This window comes from Panthera tigris, chromosome X, assembly GCF_018350195.1.
Source record: "Panthera tigris isolate Pti1 chromosome X, P.tigris_Pti1_mat1.1, whole genome shotgun sequence".
In the NCBI taxonomy this organism is placed as follows: domain Eukaryota; kingdom Metazoa; phylum Chordata; class Mammalia; order Carnivora; family Felidae; genus Panthera; species Panthera tigris.
Window position 1 is genome coordinate 106340754 of NC_056677.1, and position 21688 is coordinate 106362441.

General features: G+C 36.4%; 1 protein-coding gene across 7 annotated transcripts in view; it reads right to left on the reverse strand.

The window, feature by feature from the left end:
- SMARCA1 (SWI/SNF related, matrix associated, actin dependent regulator of chromatin, subfamily a, member 1) overlaps positions 1-21688 on the reverse strand; it is a 72106-nt gene that overhangs the window by 25595 nt on the left and 24823 nt on the right. For 5 of the 7 annotated variants that reach the window (XM_042974677.1, XM_042974676.1, XM_042974681.1 and 2 more), the window contains exons 11-19: positions 21356-21582; positions 20241-20362; positions 17899-17934; positions 16835-16987; positions 14410-14542; positions 13494-13642; positions 12610-12729; positions 6081-6191; positions 5709-5822 (exon numbers count right to left, since the gene is read on the reverse strand). In XM_042974677.1, coding sequence (XP_042830611.1) covers positions 5709-5822; positions 6081-6191; positions 12610-12729; positions 13494-13642; positions 14410-14542; positions 16835-16987; positions 17899-17934; positions 20241-20362; positions 21356-21582 — 1165 coding nt within the window. The remainder of the gene's footprint in view (positions 1-5708; positions 5823-6080; positions 6192-12609; positions 12730-13493; positions 13643-14409; positions 14543-16834; positions 16988-17898; positions 17935-20240; positions 20363-21355; positions 21583-21688) is intronic. The other 2 variants (XM_042974678.1, XM_042974682.1) reach the window with 1 other exon arrangement.

Here is a 21688-nt window from a genome sequence, read left to right on the forward strand (position 1 = left end):
ACTTAATACAGCCACAATATACTAAAAGTTATCTTTCGAGAGGAAACATCTCCATTATTACTTGGATTTCTAGTCAGACATTAAGGAATGTGCAACTAAGAGCTGTGTTCCATTGAAAAGTGAAAAAAAAATTGGTCATGGTCAGAATGAGTTTTAGGAAGCCCTTCATAGAAATATGGAACAATGAATTAAATGCAGTGGCACACAAAGTCATGTAGTGACCTGAAATCAGCACATGGTACTGTCTTGCCACTGCAAACAGCTGGCTCATGATGGCACATTACCAAAACTCACAGAGATTATAGAATTTTCTCCATTTGTCAAGTGTGTGTATCTGTCACTAAAGAATATTTTATTGAAGATAAATATTAGAATGTTCTACAGCTTTCTCCAGCTTCAAATATGGCACAGGTCTTTCACGCCAGATCTTAGACTCAATGGGACTTACAGATCCTCTGTTTTTTTTTTAATTCTGCAATTGAAATTTCAATGAAGTCATCTTCTTCCAATAGAAAGATTTCAGGGAACAAGTGATTAAATACACTGAGTAACTCATTTAAGTTGCAAGGGCAGTGAAGTTTCTGGGTGTGTCTAACTTGGAATAAGGTCAAAGCTAAGACAGCAGGGAGAATTGGCACATGATGCACTGCTATCCAACAAGTGGTTAGGGCAAAACAAACAAAACTTCTCAGGTTCAAATAAAATAAAACGCTTTAATTCCAGATGTTATCATGAGCAATACTGTTGTGACCTTGTTGTGCTGAGTATCAGGGGGAAAAACAAAATAAAATTAAAAATGCAAATAGGCAGGCTCTGGAGAAAAAATGTTCTTTACTAAGTGCTTCAGAAGTACAGAGCCCCCTTGGGGCGCCTGGGTGGCGCAGTCGGTTAAGCGTCCGACTTCAGCCAGGTCACGATCTCGCGGTCCGTGAGTTCGAGCCCCGCGTCAGGCTCTGGGCTGATGGCTCGGAGCCTGGAGCCTGCTTCCGATTCTGTGTCTCCCTCTCTCTCTGCCCCTCCCCCGTTCATGCTCTGTCTCTCTCTGTCCCAAAAAAAAAAAAAAAAAAAAAAAGAAGTACAGAGCCCCCAACTAGACCCACCCAAAATCACTACAGAATAAGACTAGGGGGGCTCAAAATGGATAAAACAGTACCGTGCACCACAATACCCCTAGCTATAAGACAACACCTCTCTCCCCAACAATCCTTTAAGCAGAAAGGGGGCAAGAGTCCTTTTTGAGAACCTAACTATGCTTCGAGAATACCAGGTAGTTTCACTGTAGCAGTTGTGTTCAACTGAGAATAAACCATTGCTCCATTCACTTTGTGGCTCTAGTGAGTTTTCTGTAGCTATAGGGGGAAAAATGTTAGATACCTCTGAGAAGATATGTATAACAGTTATTAATATCACATGGTCCTGGGAAAAAAAGCTTTTGCAGAGGACTAGCATGCCATGCTCCTCTGCCTATACTCTCAACTCCAACATAACACCCACCCAATTGAAGCACACACCTTAGCTCAGATCTGCATCCCCTGGTAAAGAATGGAAGAGACAAGGTTCAGAAAGAGCCAACATCCAGAATGTACTCTTATTTGTGTTATAAATCCTCAGCTAAATAAATATGCATATGGAGGATCAAGGCAAGTCTTAAGATAACACAAACACAATCCACGATGAGGCTGAAGAGAACATACAGCTAGTAGAGTGGTAGGAGACAAATTCTCCTTCCACCATCACCACCATCGCCACCATGCTCCAAGCTGCCATCATCTTCTCTCATCTTTTCACCCTTCAACAGCCACCTGGCTGGTGTCCCTGGGTAAAGTCATCATTCTCTGTATGTAGCCAGAGTGATCTTTTAAAAAATGTAAATCTGATCATACTCCACATCTTAAAAGTTGTTTAATCTAGGGCAAATTACTCAACCTCTATGTGCCTCAGTTTCCCCATCTGTAAAACAGAAATATAGTCTCAGGGCTGTTAGGAGGATAATGAGCCAATCTTTTTATTTTTAAATTTTTTTAACATTTATTCATTTTTGAGAGACAGAGAGAAACATAGCGTGAGCGGGGGAGGGGCAGAGATAGCGGGAGACACAGAATCTGAAGCAGGCTCCAGGCTCTGAGCTGTCAGCACAGAGCCCGCCACGGGGTGGAACCCACGAACCATGACATTGCGACCTGGGCTTAAGTAGGATGCTTAACTGACTAATCCACCCAGGCATCCCGAGCTTATCTTTTTAAATAACTTAGAACAGAAAGCAACACAAGTAAGGACCAAATAGGTATCTGCTATTAGTATTTCACGACCCACTCACCCCTCCACCTTAAGAACATCTCAATGGTTTTCCTTTGCTCTAAAGCTAAAGTTCAACGTAATTAATGGGACCTACAATTAATGTTCAGTTAATGACCCACTCCACAACTTCATCTCACCCCTCTCCCTCATCACTCCTTACCAACCCTGGTCTGCCTTCAGTTTCTGAAGGGGCAATCCTCCTTCCTACTGTAACACCTTTGTACCTATGGTTTCCCTGATGAGCTCTTCTCTCCCACACTTTATACTTTGGCTAATTCCTGTGCATCTCTCTGATCTCAACTTAATGACACTGCCTTAGGGACCAACTCCCTGATCTCCCAATCCACATTTGATACCCATATCATGTTCCCTTGCAGCACCCTCTGTAAGCACAGAAAACAACTAATGCCATTACTCTGTTGTATCAACTTAATATCCATCTACTCCAATGAAACACAAGTTCCATGCACTGAGGGACCTTGTCTGTCTTATTCACTACTTTATCATCAGTGCACGGCATAGGACCTGGCACAGAGGAGTCCTCAATAAATACGAATTAAATTAAAAACAGCCCTCCTTTCACTCATACTCCCTTCTCCTGTTACTTCTCTCTGGGAGGTGAGGAAGAGAAAACAGCAAGGTGCCATAGTGTGGATTCCATGCCATCTTCCCTCTCCTCATTCATCCCTGTCCTCCCTCCTTCCACCTGCCTACTTCTTGTCACCCTCTGCAGCTGTCCCTTCATTCCTCTCTCTACTAAGGTTTCTCTCTCCTCCATCTCCTTCCAGTTGGCTACTACCCAAATATGATTGTAAGACCTCACCCCTAACCACAAACCGCCCGTAATGAAAGGCACTGCTTACATTAAAACCAGAGTTGTGGCGAGAATGTGGTGGGCACTGTACTATGACAGGGAAAAGAATTTCAGTATCTCCAAAGGAGCACGAATAGTTATATCCACAGAGATGATTTTTTTCATTGCTGCTATTTGACTACCACTTGGCTTACCTCCCAAACAACATGTCACACTACTATAAACACAGTCCTTATTTAGGACTGCAAAGAGAAGCAGGGTTATGTCACATGCAGAAATAGCCCAGAATGCCTGAGGGAAAGAGCATAGCATTTGAACAGTGAGAACTCAGGTTTGAGACCAGCACCCTTGGCAACTCTGTTAGCTATGTGAACTTGAACAAGTCTTTTAACCTCATTGAACTTCGGTCTCCTCATGTCTTATATGGAGGAGATAACACCAATGTCACAGGACTGTTAGAAATCAGATGAAGTGTGTGATAAAGGATTTCATAACTTATAAAAGGCTCTATACAGATATTTGATTAATAACTGGGTCTAACATTTCAGTTAATTTTCAAGTCTCACTGATAACAGTCCATAAAAGTAACAATATAACGATTAACATGTTTATAACTTTAGTGGGATAATATATATTTGTATATTTGTTCACCTCACGAAATATTACTAATCACTTTATTAATTTACTATTTTCATTTTTATTTTGAATCATTCTTAAAATAACATGTTATTATCACTATTTTTGAAATATTGGATAATTCTCCATTAATTTTATAGTTTCTTCTGGCATATTGCCATTTTCACTTTCTTTGAAACTGATTTTACTCCTGGTCTGAATGTTCAACCATGCTACTTTTACTCTTTTACAACTTCCTAAGACAGATTTTATCCAGTCATGTTGATTCAATACATTCAAATTTAATCACATTTCCTAACCAGATTATAATTAACTACTTATATTCACCTTAAGTTTCTTGTTCCTATTTATATATATTGAAATTTAGTACATAAATAGCAAGCAAACCTTTTTTGCTCCATTTCAAATGGTACTGCTCTCACTCTGGACAAACAGTAGAAATACTCTAGAAATTCACTCTACTTTCAAAATATAAATGAACTAAGCATCTTATATACATGAAGCTGTTCTAGACACATTACAGCTACTAATCAAAATAATTGGGTATAGTTCCACTTGTGATAAAGGTTCACAAAATAAATTAAAGCATAGCTTCCAATGCATGAAACAGAAAAGCTCATAAAACTACAATAGTGTTAATATTTTTTAAGTTTATTTATTTATTTTTGAGAAAGAGAAAGAGAAGGGAAGGGACAGAGAGAATCCCAAGCAGGCTCTACACCGACAGCGCAGAGACCAACATGGGGCTTGAACTCACGAACCATGAGATCATGATCTGAGCCAAAATCCAGAGTTGGACACTTAACCGACTGAGCCACCCAGTCCCTAGTGTTAATATTTTTTATAATTTTGTTTATACTACTGAATTTTATACCTTGGTCATCCCTTTCCATTCACCAGAAAGTGAGTTTCAGCATATAGAAATAACCAGGTATGCTTAATCTCTCAGTGTGAAAGCTTTAGGGTGACAAACATTTCACTCAATAAAAACGGGTTCCTATCTACTTAAAAATTAAGAGTTTTGATTTCCAAGCTATCATTTTTTAAAGTTTTTTTTAAATGTTTATTCATTTATTTTGAGAGAGTGTGTGTGAGTGGGGAGAGGAGCAGAGAGAGTGGGAGAGAAAGAATCCCAAGCAGGCTCCATGCTGTCAGCACAGAGCCAGAAGTGGAGCTCCATCTCATGACCTTGAGATCAAGACCTGAACCAAAATAGACACTTAACCAACTGAGCCACACAGGCACTCATCTAAAAGATCATTTTAAAATGTTAAAATTCATTATAATGTTTATTATTAGCTTTAACACCTACGTGGCAACAAATAACCACCAACAGTGCTTTCATCAACCCAAGAACAATAAATACAAAAGTGTCATTTCTTGATATTATTAAGGAAAATGATTTTAAAAAAACCTCCTGTCATCTATCATATATTCACTTCTAATTAATTGTTCGATTGTTATTTCTACACAGTCTTTGACCAAACACTAGCATTATTAAAATAATGTTATCACTATTTTTGAAATATTGGATAATTCTCCATTAATCCCATTTCAAATTCATCCTATTGATGACTTGATAGTTTGATGCTTTACTTCTAGTTAAACTTCCTCTTTGGTTTTAAAAACACCACTATTTTGAATTACTCTGATGTTCTCTCACATGAAAATGGAATTCTTTCCAGTCTACTTTAACAGATTATATTAGCTTAAAAGATTAGATTATAGGGCTTCCTGGGTGGCTTAGTTAAGCATCTGAGTCTTAATTTTAGCACAGGTCATGATCTCACAGTTTGTGGGATCAAGCCCCACATCAGGCTTCACGCTTGCTGGAGCCTGCTTAAGATTTCCTCTCTCCCTCTTCCTCTACCCTTCCCCCACCTGCATGCACACACTCTCTCCTCAAAAAAATTATACTAATCTGAAAACTTTTAAAAATAATAAATACTTGAAAAATTACCTTATAGCCTATTGTCTTCCTGTAATAAAGAATTTCCTTTTCCAGGAGCTCAAACAAACGTGGTGGGAAAAACTGAAAATCCTGAACATTTGGCTGCTTTGGAGGTCGGGGAGCCTATGGGGGGAAATGCATTACACACATATTTGTTTTCAGTACATGAAGTGAACATACTTATCTTTATTTCTTTAATATATAGAAAAATAAATATAATAAGTCCCTTTATATAAGGCTGGGCATACCAGCTACTTTTCTACATTGTTGTTATATTTTAAAGACTATAATTTCACACTAATATAAATCAATCTAAATCACAGACCATGTTATAGGAGAATTCTGCTGTAGAGCATAACAACAGAGCTCATTCTTTTTTACCTTTGGAACCTTTGGCTCACTGACACGTAAAGCCTCTCTAAAGTAGGCATCCACTGCGTAGTTTGCTTTGCGTTCTCGTTTAGGAGGTTCGATCCATTCCACCATCCCAAGCTATACACAGTAAGAACAAGGAATTTAATTATTCCAAAATGTTTATAAAAAATCAGACACAGCAAAGTTGCACAAGCATGAGAAAACTAAAGCTATTAGGAAGAATCAAACTTGCTTTAGATGTCACAATTATGTATCCCAAGTTCCAAAACCTTGTACCATACAGGCCAAGTTCAGGTTCAAGGATGCTTATCTTTTTCCTTTTTTTTTTTTTGTAAATAAGTTTAATTCTTATTAAAAAAAAAACCTAGTTCTTCCTTAATAATTGGGAAGAATTTGCACAGATTAGTATTTTATGTTAAAATGAATACACAGTATCTAATACAGATGGAAGACTAACATTGATTCTGGTGACAGTGTCAAGTGTATGAATTAGAAATAGCTGAATGGAGTATGATGAATATCAACACAACAGGCATGTGTCCCTTCTAATCAAGAGTTAAGTAAGGTCTTGGGGCACGTGGGTGGCTCAGTCAGTTGAGCATCCAACTTCAGCTCAGGTCATGATCTCACCAGCTCATGAGTTCAAGCCCCAAGTAGGACTCTGTGCTGACAGCTCAGAGCCTGGAGCCTGCTTCAGATTCTGTCTCCATCTCTCTCTCTCTGCCCCTTTCCCACTCGCACACTCTGTCTCTGTCTCTGTCTCTCTCTCTCAAATGTAAATAAACAAATTTTTTAAAAAGATGTAAAATGAAGTAAGGTCTTAGTAAGACAGCTGTGGGAAAAGTCAGTGGAATCAGAAAGACCTGAATTTGAAACCAGGTTCTGCCACTTTACCAGTTGTAGAACTTGGGGAAGATTAATTTCTCCCTCTATGAAGTGGGAATAGTGATAACCTAACTTTAGGATTAAATGTGACCATGTAAGTGAAGGTATTAAATAAACTGCCAGGAGGTAAATGTAAATTATTATTAAATATCCAAAGTTGGGTGAACAATGGTTAGGTCGCTTTAAAAGACTTTACCCCAATATTAACTAGAAAATACAATTTAAAAGCCAATAGGCAAAACTGACAATCCAAAATTCTGGAGTCTCAAGAGATGGTTTTCCAGTTCAGATATTTTTTTTTGGTTTCAGAGTGTCTATCCTAGTGCCTGTACACAAAAGAGGCCATTAATCTATAATTAATACCACTCTATTTGATTCTATCTGAGGGTTGAGTTCCAACCTTGGTATCCTATTTTAAGAATGGATGATAAACCAAGATGACTAAGATGGTCAGAGATCTATAAACTCTCAGTGTCCAGAGAAGGGAAGACTAAAGACAGACATAATGGTGGCATTCACATATGTAAAAGTCTATCAAGTAGAAGAGAACACAGTTCTCTTTTGAGCCATAAGGTTAAAACCAATGGGGAAAGTAAACTGCTACTTGATATAATTTAACAAATATGTCATAAGTACCTATTTTATTATTTACAAGTCAGTGTCATGGATACAAAGATGAATAAAATAACGTCTTCCATAAAGGAGCTTGTAAGTCAAATAAGAAGTGTTATGAGAAGCAAAAAACATAAAACAGTGAAATGAACTCTCCCAAGAGGAGTATGATCCCCAACATGACCACATGTAAATAGAGGCTGGATAACTGTCCTACATGCTCTAGATGGGATTTCTTAATTACAAAAAAGGTCGGACTAAATGACCTTTAAGTTATCTTTTAACTCTAAAAGCTTACGAAATAGTATACAGATAGTATACTAAAAGCTTACAGATAGTATAATGTAAGTTTACATAAAGTAAAAATACCCAGTGAAATGAGTTTTGTTTTTTTCCCCTCAACTGAGTTAACGTGAGAGGATAGTAACAGAAAAGATGTTTTATTAATAACCAATATGTTATTTGTCTCAATTGGGATGAAAATAAATCAATAATAATTTAAATTAACTTAATCAAAAGTAACATACTGGCCATTTAACCCAAACTTATATGCAAGTCTAGGTATTCAAATTTGGAATAAGCATTAAGGGTCAATTCCCAAACTTTGAAAAACACCAAATGGTGCTGAATTAGTTTTAGATAAGAGTACATTAATACAAACTAATTCAAGTTGATTTCTTCAGGATCAATGTCAGTCATTATGATTTAATTTACCAGACAGACATGGCTGTAAAGTAATGCAACTGGTTCAACAAATCATATATGAACATCTACCTCATTATATAATTCCCATGATTTATGTACAAACAACATTCTTCTATGTTTTCAATTCTCTTCAAAGGATAATATTAACCTATTTTTTGAACCTATCTAGAAAATATGAAAAGCCAGAAATAAAAGGTAATCTCAAGTCAGAATATTTTTAAAAATCTGATTTGGCCATTCAATTATAAAAACACAAGTCATCATAATTATTACTAAAATTTCTCTATATGTGTACATTATTTTGCTAGAAATGGAAGCACAGGAAAACCTGATGTATTAGAAAGACAAATATTTTACTAAGTCTAATTTTACTCTAAGAATGTAGATATGAAGATCCACTGATATTTAGACTTTTCGCTGTTTAATATTTTTCCACTTTATAAAACACTCTTATTACCATGGAAATAACTGTAAAATTTACAAAATTCATACCACACAATGAGATCTAGAAAACAATTTCTACCTTATGCATGCAAGCCATCACATTCATCTCATCAGAACAAAACGTAAACAGTCTAAACTAAGATTACAGATAGAACCACCAAATAGATGTAAGTGAAGACACTAAAAACTACCAGAAATAATGATAGCAACAGAGCATTAACAGCATACTAGTTGCAATGCAAACTAAAATGGCTCACCTCTCATTCTTCAGTAAAATCAATATCCAAAATAAGCTTTCTTATTTTAACAAAATTCATTTCTGTGAGTTAAAAATATAACAGCCTTATAGAACAATTTCAGCAAACAAAATGATAAAATTATATTATAACTCAGAAAGTGAAATAAATATCCATGAGTCCATGCTGATATAAATAACTGAGTATATATATAAATGGGAAGGGACAGGTCTTCCTTACAGAAAACTCTCCACTAATAAGTGTAGGAGGAATGAAAGGAAAACAAAATTACTATTAGGCAAACACCACAATAATAACTATTGCAGGCAAACTCCAATACATGCTTAAATCAATGGGTATGTTTGAGGAGTATATTCCCCAAGATATTTATCAAGTACAAAGGGAAAATGGTAACTCTACAGTGAAGAAACCCAGAAGACACCACCTCAACTAAGTGACCAAGGTTAACAGTCCCTATAATACAACACAGCAACATCTTATATTCCCTGGTAAGATGTACTGAGGACATAACATCTCTTCCATGGCATTCTTGCCAAAAAATACATAATCCAATCATGAGATAATGTCAGACAAATCCAAAATGAGAGACAAACTACAAAATAACTGACCAATACTCTTCAAAATGGTAAAAACTGGGAAAGACAAAGAAATACTGAGAACACAGATTAAAAGAGCCTAAAAATATCAGCAAAAAAAATGCAATCTGGGTCAACAGAATGAGAAGACAGGCTCAGAATGACAGAAAATATTTGCAAAACATAGCTCATAAATGACTATTATCCAAAATATACAAAAAACTCCTAAAATTCAACAATAAGAAAACAACCTGATTTTAGGTGTTTTTTTAAGTAGGCTCCACACCAAAGATGGGGCTTGAACTCACAAACCCCAAGAACCAGAGTCACATGCTCTACTGACAGAGACAGTGAGGTGCCCCACAAACAACCTGATTTTAAAAATGGGCAAATGGGGCATCTGGGTAGCTCAGTCGGTTGGGCGTCTGACTTCAGCTCGGGTCATTATTTCACCTTCCGTGAGTTCGAGCCCCACATCTGGCTCTGTGCTGACGGCTCAGAGCCTGGAGCCTGCTTCTGAGTCTGTGTCTCCCTCTCTCTCTGCTCCTCCCCTGCTCATACATTCTCTCTCTCTCTCAAAAATAAATAAACATTAAAAATTTAAAAATAAATAAATAAAAATAAAAATGGGCAAAGGATCTGAAAAGATGCCTTGCCAAAGAAGACATACAGATGGAAATAAGCAAATGCAAATAGGCTGAACATCTTCTGTCAGTGAAATACAATGAGAACAATGAGATACTACTACACACCTGTTAGAATGGCCAAAATCCAGAACATTGACAACACCAAATGCTAGTGAGAATGTGGAGCAACAGGAACTCTCATTCACTGCTCATAGGAATGCAAGAAGAGTTGGCAGCTTCTTACAATACTAAACATAAACTTACCATGTACTCTAGCAACCATGCTCCTTGGTAACTACCCAAAGGAGTTAAACTCTCTGTCCATCCAAAAACCTGCACATGGGTTTTTATGAGAGCTTTGTTCATAACTGCCAAAACTTGGAAGCAACCAGGGTGTCCTTCAGTAGGTGAATGAATAAATAAATTGTAATACATCCAGACAATGGAGTATTACTCAGCACTAAAAAGAAAAGAGCTATCAAGCCATGAAAAAAACAGAAGCCACCTTAAATGCATACTACTAAGTGAAAGAAGCCAATCTGAAAAGGCTACATACTCTAGGATTCCAACTATATAATATTCTGGAAAATGCAAAACTATGATGACAGTACAAAGATCAGTGGTTGCCAGAGGCTGTAGAGACAGAGAAATGAATAGGTAGTGTACCAAGGACTTTTAGGGCAGTGAAACTATTCTGCATGATACTCTAATGGTGGATACATGTCATCATACATTTATCCATACCCACAGAATGTACAACACCAATAGTGAACTCTAACATAAAAGATGGACTTTGAATGATAATGATGTATCAGTGTCAGTTCAATTTTAACAAATATACCACTCTGATATGGGATACTGGTAGTGCAGTAGGCTATGTTTGTTTGGGGCAGGGAGAATATGGGAACTCTTTCCATTTTCTGCTTGATTTTGCTGTGAATCTAAACTGCTCTTTAAAATAAGGCTTCAGGGGTGGCTGGGTGGCTCAGTCAGGTAAGCGTCCAACTTCGGCTCAGGTCATGATCTCATGGTTCATGGGTTCAAGCCCCACATTCGGCTCTTGGAGCCTGCTTTGGATTCTGTGTCTCCCTCTCTCTCACTGCCCCTCCCCTGCTTATGCTCTGTCTCTGTCTGTCTCCCTTTCTCAAAAATAAATAAACATTAAAATAAATTTTTTTAAATAAAGCTCCATTTTTAAAAATTGCAATGTTGAGACCCTGGATTGTATTTCCTGGAACAGAGAAAGAACATTAGGGAGGAAATGTGTTTTTTTCCTGGACTTGATAATTGTACTATGATCATGTAAATTGTTAGCATTAGGGGAAGCTGAGTAAAGGATACATGTGAACTCCATACTATCTTTTGTAATAAAGTCTAAAGTCATTTAAAATTTAAAAAAATTTAGGGGCACCTGGGTAGCTCACTCAGTCAAGCATTTAACTTCAGTTCAGGTCATGCTCTCTCTCACAGTTCATAGGTTCGAGCCCCACATCAGGCTCTGTGCTGATAGCTCAGAACTTGGAGCCTGCTTTGGATTCTGTGTCTCCCTCTCTCTGCCCCTCCCCTGCTCACACTCTTTCTCTCAAAACTAAATAAATATTTAAAAAAATTTTTTAAGTTAAAAAAATTTTTTAAATTTTAGTTATAGGGGCGCCTGGGTGGCTCAGTCTGTTGAGTGTCCAACTTCAGCTCAGGTCATGGTCTCCCGATTTGTGAGTTCGAGCCCCACATCAGGCTCTGTGCTGACAGCTAAGAGCCTGCAGCCTGCTTCAGATTCCGTGTCTCCTCCTCTCTCTGCCCCTCCCATGCACATGCTCTGTCTCTCTCGGTCTCTAATAAATAAACGTTAAAAAAATTTTTTTTAATTTAGTTATAGCCATAATTTTAAACAAAATAAGTAAAACTCCCACTTCCTCAAAGGACTCTTGTTGTCCATGCAGTGTATTACTGTACCCTCAATTTGACAGGGGAGAAAAATGAGTACCCAAAGTCAATTAGTGACACAGTTGGGATTTCAGCTTCAGAATCCAGGAACTCAACCACAATCCTACACTGCTTCTCAAAAACAAGAGTAGCAGTAGCAACAGCAGCAAATACAATGATGAAGATTATGGTACTAATAATAATCTAGCAGAATATATTAAAAGATAACACTTGCATGAGATCTTCTGATTTACAGCAAATTTTACTCCATAGCAGAGCACTGTAAGAGTTAAGTGCCAATGGTTATTTTATTTTATTATCATTTTAATTTTATTTATTTTTTAAAGTAATCTCTACACCCAACATGAGGCTTGAACTCACAACCCCAAGACCAAGAGTCGCATACACTTCGGACTGAGCCAGCGAGGCTCCCCTGCCAGTGTTTTTTAATAATGGTTATGGGGAGAAATGCTAATTTGAGAGTCTAGTGGTTAAGGTAAAAGGTTACCTTCTGTTTTTCTCTATAATCTTCTCCTTCAAACTTGTACAAACTTTGTTCAGTGTCCATTCTAAAATTTCTCAGAGAAGATTCTCCCATTTTCTGCAAGCGTTCATTCATCTCTGCAGTCTAAAGTTCAATACATTGAAATTAGAAAATTATCACTGAACTGCTTATAAAAATCTGTGGACTCTCTTTAGAAGTGAGGTTTTGACATGAAATATCCAATCGGTTAATTTACAAGGTAAGAATACAATGCTAACATTAAGTGAATATAAATTTAACTTCAAGTATTTTAAATATTTAAATGGTTATTCAGGTATTCTCTATTAGGCTTTCTTTAAAATCTTTTATCACTGAAGATGTAGTCACACTTTGATTTCAGTCTACTCTTACTTATATTTGAAATTATCCATAATTTTTAAAATAAAAGAGATAAATTCAACACAAAACTGTAATAGTCTGAAACAGCTTATTAGACTTTAACAAATGATCCTTTAATATTTCATGAAATGTTCACAAGAGATTTCATTCAATGCAATTTATCAGTAGATAATTTCTAATACAGTGCAAAAAAATGGGAGTTGTAAAAATGTGGTCCTGATAGATGTGATTAAAAATGAAATTTATTTGGCTTTTAAGTAAATATCAACATCATTTTCAATAAAAATAAGGTATAAGGTCACTCAATTTTAAACTCTACTTCTTAGTGTTTATCGCCAAAAACTAAACTAAAAAACCCTAAACCACCTCTGGGTATCAATCTACAAATCCTTAGAGAGAACAGGAATTATTTTAAACATGCATTTGAAATGATGCAAATACAAGAAGCATGCCAAAGTATGTTGATATTAAAGCAATTCATCATGAAAACAAATGCCATTTTAACGAACCTTCTTTTCCCCTCTTTCTAGGAGAGTTGTAATATCTTCATCTGTCAGCTCACTTTCTTTAGAAGCAAAAACATGGGTGGCTCCATGACGTATCATTTGCAACATTTCCTCTTTTGCCAGCTTATTAGACTGTTGGTCAATGAGTCTTCCTAATAATAAAAGTTGTGTATTTTCAATTATATTCCAGAGAAAGCACAGCATCATAGTTCTAACCAGACACTACCACATTTAACCATAAGTCAAGCTTTATGAGAAAGAACAATTAATGAACTTTAAAGTTATATTAATGAACAGCCCTACCAATTTTTCTTCTACCATACCTTCTATTTCAATAGAAGTTTTTCTGTAAAACTCTAATTTTTAAAAAAGGAAGAACTTCTAAGCTATGCCTCACTGACATTTTAATTGCTTCCAAAAATAGTAAACTATCCCATAATTTATTGGGATTTTGAGTGCAAAGCTATTTTGCATCTTTGTACTTCTGAAATTAAATTTCTTTATCTTAAAATGTGAGTCACACTGACAGATGTGACTCTAAAACTCAGAAGAACAGAAATATTTTTTCATGTTCAAACTTCATTTTTCAGATCAAAATTTCTTTCCACCAACAGGCACTCTCTAATACCTGCTTAAAATGTTTTAACCTAGACATTTTAACTGCTGCTTAATATCAGAATCTTCAGAAGACATGCCATTGGCATTCACCTAGAAGGTAGTGATGTTCAACTATCTACTCCATATATTACTGAATGCAAGGCTTTAAATTAGAAAGATTTAAATTAGCACTTATTTAAAAAAACTGACTTTTTTCCTCTAAATTTGCAAATTTTTGTCAACTTTAAAAGTAATCTCCTTTAAAGAAAATTGCATGTGTTTTTGCAAAAAAACACCTAATTAAGTTTATATGTTTAAATACCTTGTTGTATAACAATTGAGTCAAGTCTCAGTTTTATCTCTGCTCTTTCTACAATCCTTTCTTCAACAGTGTTGTCAGTGATGAGACGGAACACACGTACTGGCTTCTTCTGACCAATACGATGTGCTCGATCCTAGTAGAAAGAATCCTAATGTAAGACATTGGGCATTCTGGATAAAATATATAGTATAGCCATCATATGCTATAAAATGCTGGATATAAAATTAGTTTCTGAGCTCTCTTTTTAAAGAGCTTTAAAAAGCTCACTTTTTAAAGAAGGATGATGAGGGGTGGTGGTGACTCAGTCGGTTGAGTGTCTGACTCTTGATTTCAGCTCAAGTCATGATCTCACAGTTCATGGGATCAAGCCCCACACTGGGCTCCACACTGATAGCACGGAGCCTGTTTGGGATTCTCTCTCTCTCTCCCTCTCTCTCTGCCCTTCCTGTGCTCACTCTCTCTCTCAAAAGCAAATAAGCTTTAAAAAAGGAAGATGATGAATATTAAGAATATCTACAGATCACTGTGACCAAAAAAATCTGCAAATATTATACTATACCATTAATGGAAAACTTCCAGAAAGACAACAGCCAAAGCCCCTGTAAGATGAGGACTAGAGGGAGTTTATTAAATAAATTTAAGCCACTAAATACAAACATCTTCCCCACTAGCAAGAAATTTTGTGAGGGGCAAAGTAATTATCAAGGGTTGCTGTGGTGGCAAAGTTAGCTTTATCTCATCATCATGCAGTTCCTTCTGTTTATGGAGGCAATTCAGGGATGTAAAGGGTCATAAAAATTAATGGTATATTAAAATCCTTACTATATAATGGTCTAGAATTAGTCCTATGATTTATAGTTGTGAAAGGTGACAGATGGCAAGTACTGATTATATAAAAACAGCTAGGGAAGTGTCTTTAAAACACAGAAGCTGCTAGGGGTGCCTGGGTGGTTCAGTTGGTTAAGCATCCGACTTCGGGTCAGGTCATGATCTCATGGTTCATGGGTTCGAGCCCCACATCAGGATCCGTGCTGATAGCTCAGAGCCTCGAGTCTGCTTCAGATTCTGTGTCTCCCTCTCACTCTGTCCCTCCCCCACTCGTGCTCTGTTCCTCTCTCTCTCTCTCTCTCTCTCAAAAGTAAACGTTAAAAATAAAAATGTCCTGATGGTCAATATGTTTCAATTCTCTATTATAAAAAAAAAAGAAGGTGGTGGGTGCACTCCTGAGTTTTGGTCTCAAAAAATATAAATACAAATATATAAATAAATTTTTAAAAAAGGAAGAACTTGGGGCGCCTGGGTGGCTCAGTCAGCTAAGCGGCCGACTTCGGCTCAGGTCATGATCTCGTGGTCCGTGAGTTCGAGCCCCGCATCGGGCTCTGTGCTGACAGCTCAGAGCCTGGAGCCTGTTTTGGATTCTGTGTCTCCCTCTCTCTCCGACCCACCCCGTTCATGCTCTAGCTCTCTCTGTCTCAAAAATAAATAAACGTTAAAAAAATTTAATAAAAAAGGAAGAACTTCTAAGCTATGCCTCATTGACATGACTTTAATTGCTTCCAAAGAGAATAAATTATCCCATAATTTATTGGGATTTTGAGTGCATAGCTGTTTTGCATCTCTGTACATCTGAAATTAAATTTCTTTATCTTAAAATGTGAGTCACACTGACAGATGTAGCTCTAATTTAGTAAATGACACCATGATGAAAAGGAAGAGAAATAGCTCCTTGAAAAATTTTTTAAAGGGTAGGATAGTTTAGTTTTGTTTGAGAAAGAGAAAGAGTGTGTGTGTGCACACATGCAAGCAGGAGAGGGGCAGAGGGAGACAGGGGCAGAGAATCTTAACCAGGTTCCAAGCTCATCACAGAGCCGGATGCTTAACCAAATGAGCCACCCAGGTGCCCCAAAAGGGTAGGATTGTTTCTAATGCTATCCTTAGGTAGCAAACATTTTCCTGGAATATATTCTTTTGTTACCTTTTTACCTCCTCACCTCAAATGTTTTATTACAAAAGGTAAAATCATATCTCTCCCAATTTCAGTGCTAAGGATTTTAATATATTTACATATTAAGCAGAATTAATACTGACAGATTGACTTTTTAACCCTTTTCATTAAGACGTACGTATATGTCCCCTTCAATATTCAGGAGTGGGAAAAAATATTAATGTTTCATGATAAAAGTCAAAATAAACACACAAATACTATCTATCATTGGGTCTGGGGTATATGTGTGTTTGTTTTTGTTTCCTTTTTTGTTTTGCAATTGGCACAGCATCTTTTGTTTTCCAGGATAATCTATTTCAACATCTTGAAAACCTCCCAAAAAATAGTTACCCTTTTATCATTATTTACGTCTGTGCTGTATATATTAACAATAATATTCTGAGCTAAGATAAATTTCTGGCGTCATTGAAGATTACTAACCATAGCTTGTAGATCAACCTGTGGATTCCAGTCTGAATCATATAGTATAACCACATCAGCACTTGCCAAGTTAATTCCGAGACCCCCAGCTCTGGTACTCAGCATAAAGATGAATTTGCTACTATTAGGAACATTAAAAGCCTCTATTGCTTCCTTTTTTAAATTGACATAGGAGATGAAAGAAAAAGAGAGAAAAAATAACATTTTATTACCACAGTCCTTAAGAAAGAAACATTTTTAACATGCATATACAAAACCCCACTTTATAATATTCTTCCATCTCAAAAATATTAAAGCAAATGCCTATATATTGTACTTTGTGAATTACTGTAGAAAGTATATTACATAAAGTTCCTAATCTTTAGAAGCTTACATCAATAGAGACAAACTCAGAACAACTGCACAAAGTAATAAATCTTTTATTTCAAGTAATAATAGTGAATATGTTTTAATTGACAGCTGAAAAATATCTAGGAAGTAAAATGTCAGCTATCTCAACTTCATTCCCATTACTTTATATAGGATTAATAAGGAAGGTATAGTTTAGAAGATCAGCCAAGAGAGAAAAAGGTTCAGGATGCAAATGAGAGCAACGGATAAAGGGAAGGCTAAGTAGATTTATTTCCGTATCATGAAAAGGGGTAAACAGGGAAGTAATGAGGAAATTCAGGATGGTAATCCAGGGATATTTAGTAAAGAGTTTTAACAATTAATGGGATGCTAACATCTGAACTATATAAAGATCTCATACACATTAATTAGAAAGAAAACACTAAGACCCCAATAGAAAAATGAGCAAAAAGAAAAAACAGACAACTCACAGAAGAACAAATACAAATGGCTAATAAATACAAAAATAATGTTCAATCTCACTAGTAAACAAATAAATGCAAATTAAAACATAATACCATTTTTTGAAGATTAAAAAAATGATAATACTCAATGTTGACGAGGGGGCGGTGAGACGGGCACTCTCATACATTGCTGCAGGGAGTGTAAATTGGTACAACCTTTCTGGAAAGCAATTTGGCAATATGCATCAAGAGTCTTAAAAATGTTCATACCCTTTGACCCAGTAATTCCACTTCTAGGAATTTATCCTAAGGAAATAATCAGAAATGTGCACAAAGATTTATGTATAAGGACTTTCACTTTAGCATTATTTATAATAGTGAAAAATTGGAGACAACCTAAATGATCAACAATTGGGGAATAGATCATTTATAGTACGTCCACGGGATATATATTATACTTAAATTATTTACAATAAATTTTACTACTGATATAGGAAAGTACAACATAATGCTAAGTAAAATGTTACCAAACTTCATATATAGTATATATAATTTAACAGCAATTACTTATATATGTTATATATACAAAAAGAGATTGGCCAGAAATACTTTTATTTTGCAAATTTCCTTCAACAATCATATATTACTTTCATAATCAGAAAATACAGGAAGTTATATTTTTAATGAATGGAATGGCATGGTCAAAAGTTGCAGCAGAGGTGACACTGCCGCAGTCCATATAGCATGTAGAGGGGGCAGTGTAGAAAGCAGCATGGTGTAGTGAGAGGCAATTTGGTGTAGAGGAAATAGCAAAAACCTGGTGTGAATCATTATCATTCACTACACATGTGTTTCTAAGCAAGCATTTAACCTCTCTGAGACAGTTTCAAGTGGAGAAAATTATACCAGAAAATTATACTTTACTGGAATGCTAGGAGAATTCAGTTGGAACTATACATTGCCTAGCTTCAAGTAGTTGCTTGACAAATGTTATATCCTTTCCCTATGACAGTGAGGAGGCCAATTAAGTAAACGTTATAGGAAATGAGTCAGAGAATGACCAGAGTCTTAGCTAGCTGAATTTACCTGTACCACTGAAGGGCAAATCTGAGAACTACTGAAAAAGAACTGTTTGTTAACAGCTGGCAAATAATGAAAGTAATGAATCAAATATGGTCATTTCCTCCTTACTAGGGAAATAGATGAAATGATTATGTGGGCAGCAGTATAATGGGAAAGGAGGGCATTTCCAAAAAAAAAAAAAAAAAAACAGCTCTGCTTTGCTGTATCTAAAGTCTAACTACTATAGTTAGTAAACTATTAAAGTAAACTATTCTAGATCAGGGACCAGTGTAAACTTTGAGACACCCATTATTTGCAAATGTTATCAATGGGTAGCAGGTTAACCCTGAATATTAAAAGAGCCTGTGTGTCTGCTATAGGCCCTATCCTATGCTATGAACCAAGCTTCAATAAGTAAGCACACAAGGGACAGTGTTCACTGAAGCTATGGAAGGAAAGAGACATGAACTAAGAGTCTTTGTAGCCTGAGATGGGGCCCTAAAGTTGAGGTAAAAGGCCTGTGTGCAATTTCCTGACGGTGTATCCTGCATGACACAGTTTAAAAACTATACTCACATCTATTATATCCAATGATCCTCACAACATTATCAGAAAAAAAGAAGCCTAGGTATTAACATTACCCTAATAATACAGTTAAAAATATTGAGGCTCAGAGAATTAAACAGCTTGCATATACTACAAAGTGGTGGCGTTGGTGTTAAAATTTAGGTCTTCTGAAACCAAGTTCAATGCATTTTCCACTATACCATGAAATCACAATCTTTGCCCAGAGCAGGAGAATAGACTTAAAAGAGAAGTCAAAGACATAGCCTTGAAGGACCACAGAAAAAAGAAGATAAATTAGCAAAGCCCTCCTCCCCCCAAGAAAGTGCTTTACATTAGACCCATGACATTCAGGAGGGATAATCTAAAGATCTGTTAATAATTCCTTTTGGGAATTCTTACAGGCTGAGAAAGATAATGGGTGCTAGTTAGCCTTCCTCACTAGCTAAGTGACTCATTCCTGTACACCAACCTTTTAGTATTCCAAGATCCAAATGCATGATAAGCACCTATACCTATGCTTATCCACTTTCAGTTTTACAAAATCTAACACTGAGATTATTCCCTTTACAAATTACTGTTTCATGAGTCTTTAGGGTTGCTAATAAACTAGAAAAATCTCAACTGTTAAACTCCAAAATGGCGAGGGTCTACTGTAGGAAGGAAATAAAGAAAAATAAGATACAGAATCAGAAGTCAAAAAGTAGGATGAGAAACAGTAATCAAAAGGTTAGAGATAGCAGTGGTTAGAGGAGGTAAGGGTATAATGGTACAGTGTCCTTTAGATAAGTAAGGATGTCTCTGATGATCTTGAAAAGGATGATTTGTGAAGAGTCAGTGTAATGGAAGCCAAACTGAAGATCTCAGAGAGAGAGGTGTTAGTGAGAAATTCAATGCACCTAGCTTAAAAAAAAAAAGTCAAAGTTCAAAACTACTGAATGATGAAAAATATGGATTAACTGAACTCTGAATTTTTTTTTCCTCACCTCTCTTTCTTCATGTGGGGTTTGTCCATCCAGTCGACAGTACTCATAACCACGCCACATACAATAATCCTCCAGAATGTCCAGCAAGCGAGTCATCTGGCTAAAAATGAGAACCCTTGAACCTAAAACATTTCCCCCCAAAGAGCAAGTTATTCAATTTGTGTAAAACTAATTTGAAACTTACAAAAATAAAAGTAAACATCACATGTAATAAAAATGCATAGTGCATGAACACTCCACAAAACACACACACGCACACGCACACACACACAACCTTCAAGGAATGCTATACAGAATTATGCATTGCTGAGTTATGCACTTTTAAGGACTTCAAAACCCTCCACACATACTGAGATTATTTAAAGTCTTCCTTTATTCTGTCCCGAGGATGAGTGATGGTCCACACCACCTTTCACTAGACTATTGCAGTAGTCTCCCAACTAGTCTCCTGTTTCTCATCTGTCATCCTCAGTGGAACCCGCATACTGCTTCCAAGGTTCTCCTTCAAACATAGAAGTCTGATCGTGCCAGCTGACACAGCAAAATCTTCTAGGACAAACCCCTCCTCACCTTCCAAGTGGTCCAAAGTCCTTAAAGCATGCTTAAAAGGCCTTCTATAATCTGGCCCATCCAACTTTCCAGATTCATCAACTACCACTCTACCCAAATACCATAAGCTCTGCATTCCTTATTTTCACACTGCTGTTTCATTGCCCTAGATAATGTTTCCCTTCCTTTTCTCCATGAGTTACTCCTACACATTCTCCAGTGCTTAACTTCAAATGTTGTCTTTGTGAAGATTTCCCCAACTCCCACTATCTCAACTTACTTATTACTTACTTATTACTTACTTATTACTTACTTATTACTTACTCCCAGTATCTCAACTTACAAATTGCAACTATTCCTCTTCACTACACTATGAGTTTCTCCAAGGCAAAGACTGTTGTCTTACACATCTTTGTACACCCAGCCCATAGGACAATTCCTAGCAAATAATAAGTACTCAACAATGTTTGCTGAATGAATGGATGATGAGTAAATACGCAAAATATTATTTATACACAAGTCACTAATACAGTCATTTCAAGTGAATGTATAGATTTGTAACTCACCCTGTTCTTTCAGTTTGGCCAAGAGTTTATCAAGAACTACCATTTTACCACTATTGCTGACAATGTGCTCATCAGTGGTATAAGGTGGGCCAGGTTCAGCACCATCAAACAGGTAAGGATGATTACAACACTTTCGAAGCTGCATCAGAATGTTTAAGAGTCGCATCTTGTCCATCTTGCCAGCAGAGTTTAACACATCAATATCTTTCATCAGTATTTTTGTATACCTAAAATTTTAAAGTATAATTAATCATTGATTATTAGAAAGGTTTAATGACATCAAGCAATATCCCTTTGGTGATCAGCATTGAGTCCTATTTAAATATAAACAAC